The 21,611-nt window shown below is 40.7% G+C and overlaps 1 protein-coding gene across 6 annotated transcripts in view; it reads left to right on the forward strand.

Annotated features, from left to right (window-relative positions):
• Positions 1-21,611, forward strand: part of tet3 (tet methylcytosine dioxygenase 3) — a 44,442-nt gene that overhangs the window by 17,643 nt on the left and 5,188 nt on the right. For 4 of the 6 annotated variants that reach the window (XM_056745048.1, XM_056745052.1, XM_056745050.1 and 1 more), the window contains 8 exons: positions 6,860-9,767; positions 11,208-11,298; positions 16,664-16,757; positions 16,919-17,127; positions 17,588-17,738; positions 17,901-17,990; positions 19,805-19,942; positions 20,078-20,426. In XM_056745048.1, the coding sequence (XP_056601026.1) occupies positions 6,860-9,767; positions 11,208-11,298; positions 16,664-16,757; positions 16,919-17,127; positions 17,588-17,738; positions 17,901-17,990; positions 19,805-19,942; positions 20,078-20,426 (4,030 nt within the window). The other 2 variants (XM_056745053.1, XM_056745049.1) reach the window with 2 other exon arrangements.

A 21,611-nucleotide genomic window follows, 5' to 3' on the forward strand; every position in this document is an offset into this window, starting at 1 on the left:
GTACAATAATCTAGTTGCATTATTGAATATGTAATTTGTAACTAGTGATTATTACTTTTTCACTGCTTGTGACTGTGTATGTTTGTGGCTTGCTTTAAGTTTTCTCGTATTTTAAAACACACAAGACAACTCTAGCATTTAGAGTAATGCAGGAGCAAGGGTCTTTTGTGCGGTTCCTCTTAGGAATGAAGATTTTCTTGTATAGTTTGTTGAGCCGATAATATGGGCCAAGAATGTATTTACATTGATCTTTCAGTTGGTGTCATCGAGGTTAACATGAGATAACATGAGTGTAATACATCTCAATAAAATGGAAGGAAGGAGGCGGGAACCGGCAAACATTTAAACATTTAATAAATTAATATAACAGCCGGCGGCCCCTCACGGACGACCGCCGGCGAACAAAACATAATATAAATACAAATACAAACATAACACAAGTTCGGGCCCGGTCCTCTCTCTTCGACGGTCCGGTCGCTCGTTCCTTTTATATGCTCCCATCTCCTACGTGATTCGAGGCCGGTGTGCGCACAGCTGGCGCTCATTCACAATTACTCACCGGACTCGAACCACGGTCTCGCCCCGCCTACTCTACTACAATGAGAAAACAAAAACAAACAACTTTGTTAATGTTAGTTATTACAAACTGTTGATGGGAGATCATTGTGCATTAACTTATGTAAACAGATACAACTTTTTGGTTTTGTAAAAAATAATATTTCTTATCATAAACATTAACTAGGGATAGGGCATTTTTGATCATATTTCATTTCGAGTACTGGACAAGTTTGAAAAACAAGTACTTGATTAATTGGCGGCTAGACATTAGAGGGTGCAGGGTGTGTCCTTCACGGTGACAAAAGGATTTTAATTACAACACTTATATGAAAATGTATGTTGATAAAACTATGACAAGATTCAGTAAATAATTAAATCAATGCTGTTAGATAAAATTCACTTTCAATGTTTTTGAAAATACAGTGAAAATTTAAAAGAAATGTGAGCGTGAGGTAAGCATCATATCTGCCTTGTCGCATTTCTGTCTGTCATTGTCTGACGGTAAATTCTCTTATGCTCGTCTGTCTGATAGTTGTGGTCTCACTTCACATTTGTGTTGAAATTAATTGATGCAGAACAGGGCGATCGTTTTTAATACATTTTTATGAACTTGAGCGAGCGGCCCGAATACAACACTAGAACCCTTTATAAACAGATATTCTTTGCCCCCGAGATGCAGCGCGAAGAGCCGCAACAAACGCCTTGATTGGGTTCTTTTTGCTTTTTCCACTTTGCATCGCTCTGCTCACGTGCGGTGTATACAGAGTGTAAGATGATAATGAATTAAACTTGCCGTTAAGCATTTTACACTTGACTGAACAATATATCACCCAGCCCTTAACACAACGATCATCGTTTTCATCAGCAATCGTCGCTGTCGCGTCCGAGTACTCGAGTACTCGTGCCCATCCTTAACATTAACTGAAATTAATAAAGAAGTTTTGTTTATTAATTACTGTATACATAAGTATACATGTAAATAACTATACATATATATTTTTTATATACAATATGGATAGGTGTTTGTTTTGCTTAAATAGTAGTTGTACGATTTTTTTTGTATGTTATGGTTTACATTTATGAATTTTGCAGACACTTTTATCCAAAGCGACTTGCATTGCATTGTAATATACATTTGATTTTTGTATTTGTGCACTCCCCTGGGATCAAACCCATGACCTTGGCGTTGCTAGCTCCATGGTCTAACCACTGAGCCACATGAAAGCTAAAAGTAAGTTTAGGACTTACTGTTAGACCTGTAAAATGTTTTTGTATTGTCGCATAGGATATGATGGAACATTCTACATTGTTTACCTTCTGTGTTTTAACAAGCGGTGCAAACTATGCACCTGATAAATTAAAGACACAAAAGACACTCAAGCGCCTAGCAAAACGAACACGGGTACTAATCTTGATCTGTAATCTGGGTTATGTCAGCTCTATTTTGCCGCTTTTTTGTTCTTCAAAGTGTAGATGTTCCGTTGCTTACGACAGAAAGGGTGAGGTAACTACAGGGCATGAGAACTGCTGCGTCACGCTGGAAAGGAGCAAGGGAGTACATCTAAGTGGGTGAGCATGTAAGGGGAGGCACATCCACATTATGTGTTGTGACACATCTGCCCAGCCCTCTATCGCCAACTAGGAGCGCAGAACGATTCCGATGACATAACCACAACGTCATGACGGTTCGCTCTCTGTGTTCATCCTCTCTCCAGCACGCTCTTTCTCATTCACTCGCTTTTCCTCCGCCAGTGACCGTGCACTTTACCTCTCCGCTGGGCTTGTGTCTGAGTGTGTTTGTCCACGGTGTTGCCTTGCCTTTACGATGTTGGTGGTGGCGATCCAACTGGCAGGACTCGGAGAGAGAGAGAGCGAGTGAGCAAGACTAAAAGACACTAAGACGATTCGCAACTTGAACTACGTAGCGAGAGGTTACGAGGGTTAATACGAATCGTGTGCAGTCTGCAATCACAGCCTCATAATGCAAGAACGATTCTGCGGAGAAGCTTAATGGCGACTATCAGAGACAACTGCCATGCCTTTTTCTGAGTGCAAAATCAAGCCGGGGTGTCGATGGAAGGAAACACAGAGATAATGTAAAGGTAGAGATAGCGAAAAGATGCCAGCAAACGAGGGAGAGAGACAGATCAGGCTGAAAGGCTAACGGGAGCTAGGAAACAGGCTTTCGAAGACATGGGTTGGCATGAAACGGTAGAGCGGTGTTTAGGCAAAAATGAAATCGCAAGACCGGCTCGGAACAGGAAAAATAAGAATGTTATTTAGAGCAAGGCTCATAGCAGATTATTGTTCTTTACAGCTTAAAACTTACTCACCACACTTCTCTCGGTATCGTCTGCTCTTCCCTACCCTGGAGTCCCTCATCCAAACATTCGCCTTTTTCTATCCCTGCGAGCACCTCATCTCCCTCGCCTCTGAGCGGAACGAACAACATCGATAAGTCAAACAAGTTAATCAACAGCAACACTGTGCATAAACGTCTCTGTGTTATGTGTCAATTACTGTATTTTTCTTTAAACTTGTGCTTTCTATCTCTCTGTGCGGTTTCCGTCAACCTCGCTGTACCTTGTGGTTGCTTCTCTGTCAGCCGCTGTGCTTTCCTTCTCACATCCTGCGTTCCTCGTTTGTTTGACTCTTTAGTTGCAGCTTGAATCGTATATATTTGTGGTCTCTATAAGCGTATCCGTGTCTACAACCTTGTATGTGCTTGTGTGCTATATATATGAATGACATTTCCTGCGCAATTCTGCAGTTTGTGTTAGGTTTGGTTGGAGATCGCTTAAACGTGTTGTCCGTAAACACACATTAACAGATTTATTCTGTCAGCTGTCTGTGATCAAAACAAAAATCAGCATCATGTGATGTTGGCAAGTTAAAATGCATGGCAATAAATAATCCTTGCAAACTGTGAACAGTCAATAGTGCGCTATAATGGAATGAATAAATATGTCGTAGCCGCTCATGTCCATTTCCTTGTTGTTGTTTTTGTCATATTATTAGATATTAGAAAGCAGCTGCCATTTAGCGATTGAGTGCACGGTCTGCATGTAACTGCTGCAGCCTCCATCTTATGAAAGCACTCAAAGAGAAAAAATGACGCCAAAACGCCTCTAGAATATCAAAAGGCCGTTAATTTTGGTTTTTGCACCATAGATTTGGTATAAACCGTCGATATGCATTTATACGGTCCTTCATTTGCCAGCCAGTCTCCATTCTGCAGCGGCTGTGTTTCTGCACGCTCCACCATTCCATCGTACGTGCCCTGTGTAGCTCAGATAATGGCCTCTCTTACTCTGCACACACAGAAAAGAGGAGGGGGAGGAGGAAAAAGAAGGGAGGGAGTGCGCGAGCGAGGGGGAGGGAGTGCGCGAGCGAGGTGGGGGCTTTAAGGCAAAGCAGACGGCAAATGCGAAAAGCAGAAAGAAAAAGGAGAATATAGAAAAAAGGAAGGGAGGAGCAGAGAGACATAATGAGAGAAGGAGAAAGAGAGAAGCGCCAGTGGCGGTAAGAAGGGAAACAGAACAGAGTGTGTGTATGTGGGGGAGGTGTGTATGACAGAGCGCGTGCGTGCGTGCGTGCGAGTGCGTGTGTCCGTATGCCGCACTGCCTGGCCGACTGAGAAGAGAGGGAGAGAAAGAAAGAGAGACTGAAAGGAGAAAAGAAGGCAACCCTTAGTGGATTTCCACCGGCTGGCTTCTTTTTTTGGCACTGTCGGGAAAGCCGTATTCCATGCTTTTTCCCGTCCACATTTCACACCTTTGTCTCTCCGGCAACGTTTTTGGACAACTAGACCACTGTGAGTAGAGACTGATCTGTTTTACTCTCTCTCTCTATTTCAAATTCACATTTTATTTTGACGTGATAGATGGGAATATACACGGTCGACCTGGGGGGGGCTTGTGCGTCTCACCGTCTACTATCACGGTTTAAATCCCATCGGCACTCTCTCTCTTTTTTGTCTTTGTGTTGTCAATCTCTGAGACAACTGTTATTTGTGTGTAGTGCTGGGAGACATTGATTCTGCATTTGTGCTCAGTTCAGCACACGGCACAGTTTAAAGGGCAGCTCGCACTTGAAAGTAAAACCGGTTTTGCAATCTCTTCTGGTTGGGCGTGTTAATGTTTTGGTAGTAGTAGTAGCTGAGTGGGTCTAGGAAGAGAGAGAGTTTTGGCAGCAACGTAAGCCCCGGCACGCATTGGATAATTGCCTTAGCACGTGCTTTTTTTGCTGTCAGACAGGTGTGTTTGCAGGTGTACGACACATATATGTCTGCTATCGACTTCATATCTGATACGAATCTTGTATTACAAGTGTAAGATGTTAGAGCAATGATTTTTGGTATAGAAAATCTTACGAAATGTTAAATATATATTATATATTGCGAAAGTTTTCTTTAGTGTAAACGGGTCTTCATTTCATCGATAGAAAGAGGAACAAGAGCCTGATGTCACAATTGCATCGTTCAGTGTTTTAAACAGCGTTGACGTGTGGTCATGTTGGGCAAGTTGGAATCTAGCTTGCATTGCTTGTCAGACACATGCTTTTGAAACACACACGTACACACACAGTCTGCTCAGCGGCTGGCAAACAGCCTTGTGGGGGTCCAACCAGACACCACTTACAGAAGGTGGATTCAAAGTGTCTGAACAACTCGCCCATCATAAGAACGTATCAAAAGGCTTGTCACAATAGAAGCACAATGAAAGGTTCAGATGTATTGATACATTTAGAGATGAGCTTGAAGCTCATCTAGAGAGGTAAAGACATGTGTCTAGTCTCACCGGTTTGCAAAATGTCATTGTAACCAGAACCTATTTGTTGTTCTATATACATGTATAACAATATTGTAGATGCATCAACATGATTATGCCTTAAGAAATCAAATTTTTTGAGTTGAACAGATTATTTTTTGGGTGTAATGAATCAGCCAGTCACAAAAAATATTTAATTATTTTCCCTCAAACATTAAAAGTTATAGTTACTTATGGGTTAGAGTGACTTTAAATGTAGTCGGTGTTTTTATAATTTGCAACCGATGCAGTAAATGAACTTTTATATTGATTTTGGAATTATTGATTTCCTCTTTTCCAAGATATGTTTTATCACAAATACCTATGTATTTCTTCTCAAACCCATGACTAGAAGAGACAGAATGTCATATATGTCTGTTATCTGGGACCTGCTTGCAAGTTCCACATCATATCTTTGAATCTTTGAAAACTAGGAAGCAGGAAGAGATTCTCAGTGTGTTGACATAGGCATTACAAGTTCTGTTGTAATTGTAAACATGCCTTTTGTATTTGCATGAGACAGTTGAACTGGTCTGTGTGTTCGAGATATTTTGTCATACAGTAGCTCAGGTAAGAATATACATTGGGCCCAAAGGTTATAGGATACTTTACTTTGTGTTTTATCGCATATGATACAAAATTTAAAGCCTGTGTATCTGCAATAAATGAATGGTTAGTGTCTGCTAAATGCCATACTTTAAGCATATAACACTTCAGTAACCAAAGGCCATTTTAAGTTGCACTAATTGAATATGTTCTCTTGAGAGGAATAAAGAAAGAGAGAGGCAGAGCAGGAGAAGAACACAAGAAGACTCCTGGATCTTCATGGGAAAAAGTATCACATAGACTTCTCTCATATCAGACAGCTACCTGACAGGGAATGCCAAGATGAATCAGTCCAACATGTCATAGTACATTATCTAGTTATCTAGCCCGCGAGATCCACTTTCCAGCTGAGTTTAGCCCAACTCTGATATAAAACACCTAAACAAGCTTATCAGCATCTTTAGGAATAGATGCATTCAACTTAATGTGGCGCTGCCCAAATCTATCAGCGTATGACATTTAAGTACCACGAGAGCGATTCAGGTGCAGATTGCTCGGTACGCAATTGAATTGCTCTCGCTGTACTTTAACGCAATATGCCAAACAATCTGCGGAGCCCAACATTAAGTTGAACGCATCTGTTCCTGAAGTCGCCGATTAGCCTTATCAGGTGTTGGGGCTTAACTCTGCAGGAAAATGGATCTCGCGGGCCAGAGTTGAGAACCACTGATCTAGTTAATAGAGGTCAATGATTATGACATGGTTTCCAGGCAAAATGTAGATAGCGGTGACACTGTTTTATTAATTAAGTATACAGTCAATATGTTAAAAAACATTTGCCCTTTCTCTGAAAATATAACCAGTGCTGAATAGTTGAATCATGAAGCATATCGACAATTGTCAGTATTTTGAAATATTAAGTTACCGTGTCTTTCTGTTTTCTACAGACTGTTTCTGCGGTGGGTTCAGTGGATGGCCCCAAAGGAAGAGGCCAGATGGAAGTCGGGTCCCATGACCGCCTGGAAGAAGGCGTGTTAAACCAGGAACTGTCTAATGGGATAAGCAAACTTGCAGCAAATGAAGAAAATTCTTGTGATGAAGAAGCAGGTTGTGTGGCCAGGGAGCACCACCAGAACAGCTACCACAAGGGAGCTGGATGTATTTCCCAGACAGCAGGTTGGGGACCTGAGCACACTGGGAAGTCCAATTCTGAATCTCATCAGGCTACTTGGAGCGGCCCAAACCCTAGCACACCAGTAAATGATGTGGATATGGAGGATGCAAGAACCCTGGTTGCCTTTTCTGCTACTGTGGGCTCACTACCCCCCTTCAGCAACCATGAACCTTCTCAAACTCCACCAACTCAGCTATATGAGCGGTTTAACCAGGAGATGTCTAATGGAAGTGAGGAGGCCAGGCAAAAAAGTGTGGATGCTGAGGTTTGTCCCCCTGAAGATCTTAACACACTTCAGGCTGCACTGAGCAAAGCACGTCATGGTCACAAGCCCCCTAACTGTGACTGTGATGGCCCAGACTGCCCTGACTACCTGGAGTGGCTAGAGAAGCAGATCAAAATGGTGGCTAACTGTCAAGACAAAGGGTACTATAAGGTTTCTGGTGGTCCTCCACAGCCACATCTACAGCATCGTCATGGTCTGTCCCAACCTCAGCAATGTAGTAGTAACCCTCTGTGTGTGCAAGACATAAATCCACTACCCCCTGTTAACCAGCACTCGGCTCCTAGACCCTTTGGCCCACCAGCACCTATTCCCTGCTCCCCTAGTGTTTTGTCTATAGCCAAGGAGAGAAATGTTAGCTTGCAAACAGCCATTGCAATTGAGGCCCTGACCCAGTTGTCTGCCACTATCCCACAAACTGTTGTTCCCCCAGCTGAGTCTTCACCTGCAAATCACCATCAGCCAACCTCCTACAACCAGAGTATACCCCAATTGGTCTCTTCATCCGCTGGCTCTCTTTTATCTTCCTCTGCAATGCCAAAGTCTAACTCTCCTGGAAATTACTCTCACCATAAGCCATCATCATGGGAGCAGCAGCGGCCTCAATCTCAGGGTGAGGCCCCTGCATCTAGCCCATCTCACTATGCTTCCCAATACCCAACCTCCAAGTCACCCTTTACAAGCATCCACCCCTCAAACCCTAACTCCCGACCCCAGCAGTGGCATCCGGGCACGGTCGGAAGCTGTGAGAAAAACTCCCCTCGTAACCCATGGATGATGGTGAACTCAGAGTCCCAGCCCCGTTTTGTAAACCCATCCCACAGCAGCAGTGACCCAGTATCCGAGCTAAAGCAGCTTCTTGGTGACACTGGCGGAAAGTACACCAACACAGCCTTTCGGTTCCCATTTCCCCACCTAAGCTTACAGGATGGTCGCAAAGGCAGCCTAACAGGGGTGCCTCACATCAAGCAGGAAGTGAACACAAATGAGTACCCTGGTTCAGGGTGTGCAGCCATAAGGCAAGAAGGCATGATGAATGGACAACAGCAGTTCCAGGTTCAACAGGTTTCTCCCACCATTAGGCACTCAACTCAGGCAGCACTACAGCAGCACCTTCATCATAAACGCAACCTTTTCTCTAACTCTCCAGGCTTCAGTCCATTAGGCCCCATGGCTTGTCAGAACCTCCGTAAATGGTGGCCACAGCCTCTTCCAGAGAGTGCTGTAACCATCAAACAGGAGCACAAGGAACCTAAAAAGAGAAAGTCCGCTCAAAGTTCTCCTCTTCTCAAGCAGACAGTAGGTGGGCTTTTTAATCCGCTTGGTCCACCTCTCCCAAAACCTAAGCAGATTGTAATCAAGAAACAAAAACAGAAAGCCTCCCAACCAACCTTCCTCCCACATAGCCAGATTACAGTTTCTAAACAGCCCGTCATCACCCCAGGATATGTACCTTCCCTGTCCCAGGTTGTTCCATCTCTACCAGGCAAGGAAGCTGGGCTTCCCCCCTCTCAGGTGGTTGAGAGCCACCCAGCTCCAGCCCAATCTCAGGAATCCATTTTGAATAGCAGTAGTGCATCCATCTCTGAAAACATACAATCTTCTACTCCTGCGTCTGCCCTAGTAACATCGACCCAAAAGATGATAGCTTGTTCAGGCCCAGAGGGGTCAAATAAAAATGTCCCAGCAACTAGTCTCACACCTCATACCTCTACAATGCAGTCAACTCCCTCTCTGACTGGACTTGGTAATTTAGATCCAAAATTTGAAGAGCTGATTCGCCAGTTTGAGGAGGAGTTTGGGGATAGCATTTCCTCAGCTCCTTCCATAGACAGTGCAGGCTCTACTCAGTCAGTGGTGACCGAGTCACAAGCAAACTCGCTCTCAGGACAAGCCAGACCCCAGTCACCTGCCTCAAAGCAGCCAAATAACTGCCCCCCTGTTCATACATCTGAATCTGTGCCCATGGATGAAGGTCAAAAAGATTTGGCTGAGAGAGTTGATAAAGAAAACCCGGTACCATTTGAGAAGCTCTGTACTGTTAAACAAGAAAGTGAGGAATGTGAGGTGAATGTAAAACCTACGGGCCAGCTCCTGTCTATGGCCCAGGAGGCAATTTCGGAACAACAGCATCCCTTCATCCCACCTTTCACCCCAAATAAACGCATAAAGATTGAGTCATCTGGTGGTGTGACGGTGCTCTCCACAACGGCATCTTTTTCTGCAGATGGTGAGGGAGAGGAATTAAATACTCCCTCAAAGGATACATTTCCTTCTTCCCCTTCACTTAAGGGTTTTCTTGAGTCACCCTTGCGCTACCTGGACACTCCCACCAAGAACCTGCTGGATACACCTGGGAAAGATGCCCAGTCTGAGTTTCCCACATGTGACTGTGTGGGTAAGTCTGAGAGTATTAAGAAAGGTTAAAAATTCTGAAGATTGGGCTAGGGCACTTATATTCACATACAATACAATGTAGCATTATACAGTATTTCTTTGTTATCATTTTGATTATTTCACATCAACATAGAACAAAATCTCATCTCATTCATTAATGGGATCCATACACACTTTTTGATGCCTGAAGAAAACACTGAATGTGGTTGTGTAAAAGAGATCTATTTTTAACCACAGACATTTCTTAATTGAATTTATGTTTTAATGCAGTTACTATATCAAAATGTCAAATACATGTTAAGACTCTCCATTAGACTAAAATCTCTTCAGGAAGCCAAAAATGTTTCTCTTTCATCACATAATTTTCTGCATCAGCACATTTCTCAGGGTAAGGTAGGGCCAAGTCTGAGAATGCATGCTCTACCAGGGGCACATGCATTATGCTGCAGTCTGTTCTCTGTGTCTCTTGCAGAGGAACAATAGGTTTGAAGAAAAGGGCCCATTGTAATTCTGTAGGGTACTGCAGGGCCTTCTGACTGTGTTCGGGTCAATGGTACAGTGAGTACAGCAAGTTTCTGCAGAAGAGGTGGACACAATGGAGGGAGTCTGCTCATATATCATATGATACATTGAGGCCAAACATCAAAGGGAGGGAGCAGGGAGGACAGAGAAAGAAGAGATAGATGACAACCTTTCAGCTGTTCCCTCGCAGAGGTTTTTGTGATGAATTGCAATGATGTGTTAAATGCATCATATCTTATCTCCTAATTAAATTCATTTGTATTGTAATGTGTTCATGCAAGTATTTTCTAAACACTGAAACGTGATGTGTTAAGAACGTGTTCGGTCAAGGATAGTAAGCTGCGCCTGATCACTTGTTGGAGCTTGACTGTTTGACTAAGAGAAAACGACAACAGAAGGGATGTTTCCATGGTGAATCCCTATAGCATTGTCAACACCACTGGGAACATCCACTGCCATTTGATACTTAAAAACACACTTAAACACACCATGAATATAGTACCTTCAGCAGGTCTGCTTTGTTCTTAATCCTATTTTTTAATGTATTTCAACAATATTTTCCCATCATCCTGCTGCAAGAGCACAGACAGCCATTACATGTTTTTCATCTCTTGCAAACACTGTTTTATATCACTTATTTAGGAAATTCCCTCAGATCTTTTTTTGACTCTAGTCCAGCCTTTATCGCTTAATAACACCCCAAATGGATAGTGACCTTAAATGGCCTCTTTCCCAGACAAGGTCTCTCTCTCCCTCGCTCTCTCTCTCACATATATTTGCACTGGCATATGATTGTCCAATCCCATTACAAATAATCTGTCTAAATATAAATATATAATATGGATTACTACACATTATTATATAGAAATGTGTTTAATCCTTACATTAAGATGTATCCCTCTTTGTCTCTTTATTCTAGGTCAAATCACAGAGAAGGATGACGGTCCATATTACAATCATTTGGGATCTGGACCAACTCTGGCTTCTGTCAGAGAACTGATGGAAAATAGGTGAGACACATCAGTCAGATATGGTGATTTTCAGCATACACATGTAAATCTAGGAACTATCTAGTATCCAGCTGTGTTGATCTAGAGGGGAAACGCAGAAACTCAAAAGCTACATTTATATTAACCAATTGGTTGCTTTCCTCTCCTATTATTATAAAAGCATTAGTCTGAGTAACTACATTTCAGGTTCAAAAGGCATTAAAGCCACAATATGGATGAATTTTGTAAGAAATATCCAAAAATCACTTACACAGTGGAATATATTTCTGTTGTGTACTTACAATATCCCAAATGTTCCCTAGATTGTGCTAATCCAGAGAAATTCCTATTTAAAATAATCGCCTGTCCCTTGTCTCCCTTGTATTTGTCGCATATCAGTGACTTAATATCCGGTGCTCCGCACCACCCTCAATTTCCGTTTGTAGAAACTACGGCAACACGCAAATGCAGAAGTGGCAATACAGCATGTGGGAGACAGCATCTGTTGTTCTGTTATTATGGATCACGATTACTCTTTGGCGAGTAAAGGAAACTCTAAGAAGACACGTAGGCCAAATGAGGCAAGCAAGCTTATGGACAAATGAAGAAATAAAACAAGAATTAATATTGGCATTGGGTTTTCTAAATGTAGAGAGCGCCGCTCTTGCATGTGTTTTAATATACAGGTTAGCAAATTTTTTTTATTGTACATGAAATACTCATGCACAGATTATTTGAATACTTATGGATACAGTTACCCTATGAAATAAAGTATATGTGGCACAAAACTATGTAGCCAATAACGTTACTTGTAAAGTCTGTTAGTTCGTTCCAATTTACTTTTTAAACGACGACTGTATGAATGTTTTAAACAGGTAAAACTTTGTAGCATTACACTACCAAATCAATTGACAAATAAGGGCAGTCGTGGCCTAATAGTTAGTGAGTCGGACTCGTGACCAGAAGGTTGCCGGTTCGATTCTCAGGGCGGGCGGGTAACGACTGAGTTGCCCTTGAGCAAGGCACCTTACTCCTACTTGCTCCCCGGGTGCTGCATTAATAGCTGACCACTGCTCTGGGTGTACGTGTGTTCACCACTTGCTGTGCGTGTGTTCACTACTCTCTGGATGGGTTAAAAGCAGTGGTCACATTTCGGGTATGGGTCACCATACCTGACAAACAGGTCACTTTCTTTCTTTTCACAATATCAGTCGTGGGCTAACGTAGCATTACATTCCACTCCATATTTCTTGCAAGCTTATTCATTATGTTGACATTCATTACCTCGTACGTGAACATGATCTGCGATCTCTTTACGCCTCTTGATGGTGAAAACGACATGTCCCATAATTCCACTCTCCTAAATAACCTCATTTAGCTTCGCCTTTTGTTGTTGTTTAGAAAGTGCGCCATCTAGCGGCCCAAATATTTCATATTGTGGCTTTAAATTGGATATTTCCAAATTGGTGTTGCTGGGGCACATAAAAATGTTGAATGTACAAACAAAATGTATTAAACCGAAAGCTCAAAGGAATACTGCTGACCTCACAAAGTTTGCTTAAAGAGTCCCCTAGCAACCCTTTATTGTTCTACTAGAGTTGTTGGGAAGCTCTGGCAGTTGGATTACGGCAACAGACTCTTAGCCAGATGAGGATAAGCATCTCTTATCCTCTTTTCTGCCGTTTGCTCGCCCCTTCCCTCCTTTAACCCCCATCCACCCACCTTTCTTGTCTATTATCTTGTCTCCAGGGAAATCCTGACCCAAAATCCAACAGAAATAACAGGAAATATCAGCATCAACAGATCCACACGAGGGAGTATAAAAGAATGAATACCAGATAGGAAGGGAAAAAATGAAAGGAGTAGAATGTGAAGTGATAAAAAGGGTAAAGGGTTTTTTGTTTTTATAATTTCCCTAACCTCAATCATTGCACAGTGACAGTACTGAATGTTTTTGGCTATAGAACACATTTGCTTTGCAATTGTTCTGTCAGGACCTGTTACTTTTTTTGCGTTATTCAAATAGGGCAGTTTATGAGAGGACAGGAAGTGGTAGGGAGATCAAGGGGGACCAGGAAATGACCCAAGCTAGTCTCAAACACCACCATGCAACATGCCACAGCACGTGCAGCACTGAGCTATGTCTATGCCTTTTTCTTTGTTATTCCTCTTCGCATTTTGAAAACTTTCAGTACTACTACTTTAATGATCATGTGATACTTCAGTGGCATACAAGAACTCAAGAATATCTCCCGTTTCTCCTGTAAGCACACCGAAGGTCAGACTTTCTTGACCCATAAGGACACGGTATCTCCACCTTTGCTGACCTCTTGTTCACTCGTTGCTTTATCTGAGTGCTGATTGAGGCCCTAGTGGATGTATTTCTATAGCAAGAGTTGTCAACTCTTTAGAAGAGAGCGGGGGCTGGTGGACAGGGGATGAATCTCCCCTTTGTTTGTCTGTCAGTGAGTGACTATAGCTGCCTTAAGCCTTAGATTGACCCTTTTGTGGCCTTTGACCTCATTGCCTACCCCCGTGGATCTTTGAAGCTTCTCCCCAGACTGTGCAATTTTAGCTAAATGGTATTTATACTCCGCACACGCTGCTGTCATGTTTTGTCCACTGAGAGTTTAATTTAAGTCGACCTAAAAACAAGAACATGGATGGCATACCTCATATTGAAATTTATAGACTGAGTCAAGTCAACAACATCAACAAACGTTAATGTAGATTATTTCTTATAACAAGAAAAATAAACCAAGAAGAACTATAACTTGGCTTAACCTGCGTCTCCAATATTTTGAATTTAGACTGCGATACTAACAGTGGCGGCTGCTGATCTTTTAAAGAGGGGAGCTCATTTTCGGCCTAAATCATAAAAATTGTCCATTTATTTATATATAAATTCTGCCCTACGTTCCTTTTCAAGAAAATGCTCTGTAACCCATGTTAAGAGACATGGCCAGCAGTACATTTTCTTGTTCACAGCACTTCCAGTCAGCCAGCTAACTTTGTCATACCAGGAGAGCTGAAAAGACCTGTTACTTTTCCCTATCTTTTGCACTAAATCAATCTTAGGTGTTGATCTGCCCTGCTGTTTAATTCTAAGTTTCTCCTGACTTTCTAATGGCTTTGCCAAAATCAGGTCGACAATATTAGCACTGTCTGCCATCGTGTGCAGTTTGCTAGCTGGGTAGTTCAGACTATATGAATTAATGAACAAACGATCTAATATATATATATATTTAACTCAACGGGAGGAAATGTGGGGATTATGTTAAACTGAAACAATGAATGTGGTGTGAAATTGTGTGAAATATACGATGAAGGTTGCAGCAGTTTGTCTTTCGACTACACATGCAAAATCCGCGATGGGACTGAGTTGGAAATGGAGACACAGCGTGATATGCATCATAATCTGAAGACCACGCCCACGCCCACACCAACCGTCTCTTTGCATTGCGAGAAGCTCATGCAAAGAGCTTCCTTGTCATTTATGATTTATAAAAAAAAAAAAAGTCTAAAAGCTGATATGTGACAATGTGTATAGCAAACAAGCTAAAAAAAAAGAAGAAATACGTTTTTATAAGCTGTCGACCCCAAAAAACGAGCGTTTTAGGACATAAAAGTGGATTAAAAAGAGATGACAGACCCTCCAATCATCACGCAGACGCTCAGAGTCCGGGCCAGCCCACTCCTCCATTCATCCCAGAGACGCTGAGCGTCCGTGGGCGGGACATAATCGCAGCATTATCCAATGACTGTCTTGTTTCTAAGCACTGCAAAAAACAGTTTAAAGCAGCCCCATTGAAGTCAATGGACGCTGGGCTTCAACAGAGTAATGCACTGTACGCTACGGAATGAATGAGAAGGAAATCGAGTGAGCCGACCTAAGTAGCTGATTCTGAACGAAATTGTTTTCGTTCGAGATGAACGTGTTTAACGCATTTTTAGTCAATAAAATGTTAACATAATAGTACATATATTTGACCATTCATTTTTTGACAATTATAGGGGAAGCTGAGCTTCCCTTGCAGTCTTAAAGAAATCGCGTCTGGATACTAAGCTCAACTGCTAGATGTCAGTGTCTCACACGGTTAGTTTAATAAAATGAAAATACAGCAAAATTCAACAAATCATATTTTGTATACAATTTTTATACAATAAACTAATAAATTAATTATAAATAATATTAAATGAATATTGACATAAATTATATATATAATACTTATATTATTAGACACTAGCCAGACTGAAAAACAAACACAGACCCGAAGTAAACTGCAGTCCAGGCGAGCATATCTGATGAAGCGGTCTATATCAGGGGTATTCAATTAAACTTCCAAGAGGTCTGGTCTTTGTATTTTCTTCCAAACCAATGTCCGGACAATATGTTTTTGAAAATAAACAAATATTTCATACATTTAGCCCAGTTGGATGTAATGTATTAAAGATATGATATTTTATCAGGCCATTTATTTTATATTTTGATATTCACAGTATGTATGTATTGTAGGCTCTGTGGCTTTAGGGGAAAGCCCCCTTAATAGAAGTCTGATAATCCATATCATAAACAGAAAACAAAGTTAGCCTACTTACTAAATAAGTATTTCCATGCCATTCATACCAGAACTACTTCTATCTTTCAATAATGTCCTTATTAAAGTGTTGTTCATTACAAAATGTGACCCTGCTTATGAAAACCCAGCAAAAGTCACAGAAAATTTTGTGAAAATATAGCAATATCTTCAATATTGACTGGATAATGCTAAAATCTTAGTGAAATGAATGCTTGAGATTAGTCTTTGATGCTTGTTATCTTATAATCAATTTGATTATGAGACTTTAGCCTGGGTTTTCACAGGGTCACAAATGTTTACATGCTGATCAATAATGCGAATGCTAAATGTAGATTAAATCGTTATGGTTAATAAAATATCACAAATCTGGTTGAAAGGTTGGAGACATATAGCAAACAGTTAACAGACTGACAGATACAAATGCTTTAATATTTGCTGCATTTTGTTTACTCTTGTGTCCATTCACCTGCTCTGTGTGTCTGCAATAGTGTTGTTGAATTGAGCACGTGATGCTTTTCATGCCATGTGTCTTTGGTGGGAGAGAAACAATGCGTGCGGAATGGAAAGGGTTAAAATGAAGCGTGTTTGGCAAAAGATCAATTACATAAATGTGCCAGAGTGCGCGTGTGATGTGTTTCTTCATGTGTAGATCTATGGCTCAATTTAAACGACCAATAATCAAAAGTTTTAAATGGTTTATTAGGCTATGTCTCGCGGTCCGGATAGAATGCAAAAAAGGTTCGGAACAGATTGATGATGAGTTGTCAACATAAATCCTTTAATTCTCTGTCTCATCATTATTACAGGTATGGAGAGAAGGGCGAGGCTATTCGTATTGAGAAGGTGGTTTACACTGGACGAGAGGGAAAGAGCTCTCAGGGATGTCCTATTGCTAAGTGGGTAGGTATATTTTGCTAAACTCTCGTGTCACATGAGCTGTTTCTGTTGTAGATTAAATGTGTGTTCACAAGCTTTTTGATAAAAAAATTAACAACTGCATTTTTATAACCATTCCGCAATAGAAGCATAGTTTTTCTTACTAACTGTGTTTCTTACTGTAGGTGATTCGTCGGAGCAGTGAAGCAGAGAAATTGTTATGTGTGGTAAAGCAGAGAGCTGGGCACCACTGTGACAATACAGTCATCATTGTCGTCATCCTGGCCTGGGAAGGTGTGCCGCGTGCTCTGGGAGATAAACTCTACCAAGAACTCACAGAAACAATCATCAAATATGGCAACCCCACCAGCCGCCGTTGTGGACTCAATGACGAGTGAGTTTCCAACACCACTGATATTTTTTATTTTTGTTTCAAGGTATTCATTAGTAGAGCAGAATGAGGGGACATTGGGAACCCTGCCAATTACCACTGATATTTCCATGACTGGAAACTACTTGGTTTTTGTGTGTGTGTATATTGGCATTATATTGGCCCGCCCTGCTGTAGATATCAGCATCAGCCATTAAAAACCTATAGAAACCATTAGTACAGAAGGTTATTTGTGCTCTGGATTATTCCTATGATTCATCACTTTTGACAAGACATTATCACACTTTATGAATGCATTTATTGAAACACACTTAGGATGTAATCCTAGTGCACTCATTTAATCATGCAAATCCAGATTTATAGTCTAATATGTCTAAAATAGTCTAATATAGTTAAACATGAAGTATGTAGGGTAATAGTTTGTATTGAGCATAATTGAATGTACTTCTGATGACTTTTGCAGTCGAACCTGTGCATGCCAAGGGAAGGACAATGACAAATGTGGAGCTTCATTCTCGTTTGGCTGCTCCTGGAGCATGTACTTCAATGGATGCAAGTACGCGCGAAGTAAAAACGCTCGCAAGTTTAGACTGCAGGGAGACCACCCCAAAGAGGTTAGTTTTCAAGAATTTTTTGTATACAGCCATCTTACATTTTATGTAAAATATAGTATTTGTCTATTCGAGACGTTTAAATATGTTGAGATGTCAATGCATGATAGCATTGAAATATGAACCTTGCAAAGTCATTATTAACGTTGATATATTTTTGTGCAGGAGGACGAACTCAGGGATAACTTTCAAAATCTGGCCACTCATGTGGCCCCTCTTTATAAGCAGCTGGCTCCCCAAGCGTACACTAACCAGGTAAAAACAGACAAAGTATCTTGGGCTGCCCCCTTTCAGTAGACTATTCTTCATTCGACTAGAAGACACTTATTCGAACAATCTGGATTAGTTGATTGTCTGCTTATCATTTAAAAAGTGTATATGCACCACGTTAGTCGCTTTACATTGCCGTTCACTCTAACACTACTGATAACTTGGATATTGCTGTTATGCTAATACGCAATCCTACATTTGCCAGATCTGTTGAGCACATGATCTGCATCCCTCCGCATCAGTGCGCATCTAACGGCAGCCGCATCGGCTTTATTGTGTGCTCGACACAGAGCCCTGTTCTCTGGCGGTGCCGACCAACTTGGGTTCCTGCGACATTCCATAAAGCTAAATGTGGCTTAATTCATTAAGATTCAGTATACTACTTAATAAAGCGTATTATGTAAATAAATGCCGAAGAGCCTGAACGTGAGCGGAAAGCACCATCAAGGATCACAGGACAAAGAATGAGTGCTTTATATTCATGTTCGAGGCTTCTGCTTTTCTTTACATATTATGCTTATTATATGGTGTATACAGAACATTTAGAGTTTTGGAATGTCGCAGGAACATAAACTTTGGCCTTATTGATAGGAAAATTGATCTCCATCTTTATGCAGAAAGGCATGACGTCGGAGACACGGAAAACGAAGTAAAAACTTAGGCTAGTTAAGTTATTGGTCTATATTGTTGCAGTGAACAGTTGCTGCTTTATTTATTTATTCGTTAATGCAATATATTGAATATATTTATTTATTTCTATTTTTTCTGTTCTGGCCTTCCAATTATATGTTTTCTTTTTAGAGCTTCAGTTTGCTGTATTTTATTTATTTGATTATTTACAATTTCATTTATATTCTACTTTTGGGACAACTGAATTTAGTTTTGGAAGAAAATACTCACATTATAGTTTATTTTGCGGTCTGATCCAGAGAAAAAAGGTTTCGTTATGAGTCCGTATGCCTGTTTTTATGGTTTGCTGTTTTGGTTAGTTTGCCTAAATTTTTATAATTACTCATCTTTTTTTTCCAATTTTCATTAGTTCACTAGAGAAATAACTTCATAATTTGTGGCGGTGTCACAGCGGATTGCATTATGCGTGCGGTTGAGCACTTCATCTATATTTTATAGGCTCATTATAATGGTTTTGTATAGCTCTGTAATTTAGAACAATGTTAGCAATATTACATGAAATATATTTTTCATCGATGAAGCTTAAACCATCACCTGATGTCCCCATTTCCCATGTATATTGAGATATTTAAACTAATATCATAAACGTGTGAATAGTCGACTACTGGCATAAATGAGCAAAAAATGACCTACTAGTCGAATAAATAAATCTGATAACACAATGTATTATAAACATAATAGGGCAATAAATCCGTATTAAAAACATAACTGATTTTATGTTATGATCATTTTTAAAAAATCACCTTAAAGTGATGGTTCACCCCAAAATTCTGTCAACATTTACTCATCATCATGTCATTTTAAACTTGACATCTTTCTCCTGCAGAACACAAAAAATATATTTTTAAGAATGTTTGTAACCAAAAAATGGTGCTACCCATTGACTTCTCGGTGGTATTGTGTCAATGGGTGTCACAGTTGTTTGGTTACCAACATTCTTCAAAATATAATTTGTGTTCTGCAGAAAATAATCATACAGGTTTGAAAAGAGGGTAAATGATTACAGACTTTAAATTTGTGGGTGCACTACCACTTTAATAAGCTATAAAAAGGAATAGTCTTATTATGTAAATAGTTTCTATACTAATTTTAGTTTTCTTTTCTCTTAGTGCGCATATGAGAAAGTTGCTCCAGACTGTCGATTAGGTTTAACAGAAGGAAGACCATTTTCAGGAGTCACTGCTTGCATGGATTTTTGTGCCCATGCTCATAAAGACCAGCATAACCTCCAAAACGGCTGTACTGTGGTAGGATATTCATTATATATTTATATGAATAATGTGTGACTCACTCATACAATTTCTATTATTGTTTTTTGTAAACATTAGTGTGTAGGAAATTGTTTTCCTTTTCCTTACACTTCCTAATATCTTTACTTCCAGGTGTGCACTCTAACAAAAGAGGACAATCGCTCCGTAGGCACGATCCCGGACGACGAACAGCTGCATGTGCTTCCACTCTACAAGGTCTCTCTAACCGATGAATTTGGTAGTGAAGAGAACCAGCGCCTCAAAATGAAGACCGGAGCCATCCAGATGCTCGCTAACTTCCGTCGAGAGGTTAGAAAACTTCCAGAGCCTGCTAAATCCTGCCGCCAGCGTCGGTTGGAGGCCAAAAAGGCAGCATCAGAGAAGAAGAATAAGAAATTGCAGCTTTCAGAAACCCCAGAGAAGACTGTAAAGATGGAGATGAATCACACAGCGTCACCACACCCTCAGCAAGGCAATAAAGGTCAGTTAAAGGATTAAATATTGTAATAGCTTTGGGCTGGTATATTGGCCCAAGGCCCCAAATAGTGCTTTTTACACGTTGGGGCAGAGGTTGTGCTAGACTTTTTTGACGTACAGGCTCGTAAAAAATCCATCATAATACATTTTTACCCGTCACCATGGTGCAAGGTGATATTACATGCTAATAAGCATGTTTGTGACATCATTGCGATGTACATGCTTCTTTGAACTTACTCTATTAATACCTAATAAAACCGAAGTTGTTTATATATTTAATGTTTCTGTTGTCAGACATAAAATACCAAATACAGACAAATGTTCACATGTCCAGTCAGTAAAAATGACAGGTGATTGTACACGCTATTTTGTCATCCTTCATTTATTCACTTACAAGTAACTTTAAGCTGCTGTTTGGTCATGAAAGGAGAAGACGCAAAGATACTTTTTTTACACTCACTGAAAGTTAAGCTTTATCCAAAATGATGCTTATCGCTCTCTGAATGAATAACATCTGTAAATTCCGGTGCACTTGTTTGGGCGCGCCTGTGTCTCAGCCTACTACTGAGACATTTACCCCTTGCTCACATGCTCACATCCTCCTCTTCCATGTTCGGATGCACTCTCTTCCGATGTGCTCCATGTGTGTGCGTGATCCCTTGGCCTCTGGTATTTAACTGTTACTTGCACTTAAAATCAAAGAAGCGTTTGTAATACAGCAACACATTGTTGCTGTATTACGAGGGAAAACAGCATATAGCCGCTCTTAAATTTAGAAGTACTGTATTGTGATTTTGTCCGATGATGTTGCCTTTATAAATCAGGCAACATCACAAGTATGCTAATTAGTTTGTGACGTCACCAGCTCCACAAGTCTGTCAAAATCCTATGGGAAACAGTAACTACGCGTTGTGGTGAAAGGAAATGATAGGATGCATCCAACTCGCCAAAAAGGAAATTACAATCTGCCGAAATGATAGACGGCCTTCAGATTTTTCTGTCACTAATATAAAAAATCTGTCAATGACGGAGAATTTTCGGTTAACACGACCTCTGCGGTGGCGTGGCATCATTTGAATAAAATTTGCCATTGAATAGAACCTGTATATAGAGAATTTGGAATTGTTTTTGAAACAGCGTATTGTACTTTGAGACAACGTTTGATGACTGACCAGAGCTCTAAACTTTT

This window comes from Triplophysa dalaica, chromosome 4 (genome assembly GCF_015846415.1).
Source record: "Triplophysa dalaica isolate WHDGS20190420 chromosome 4, ASM1584641v1, whole genome shotgun sequence".
In the NCBI taxonomy this organism is placed as follows: domain Eukaryota; kingdom Metazoa; phylum Chordata; class Actinopteri; order Cypriniformes; family Nemacheilidae; genus Triplophysa; species Triplophysa dalaica.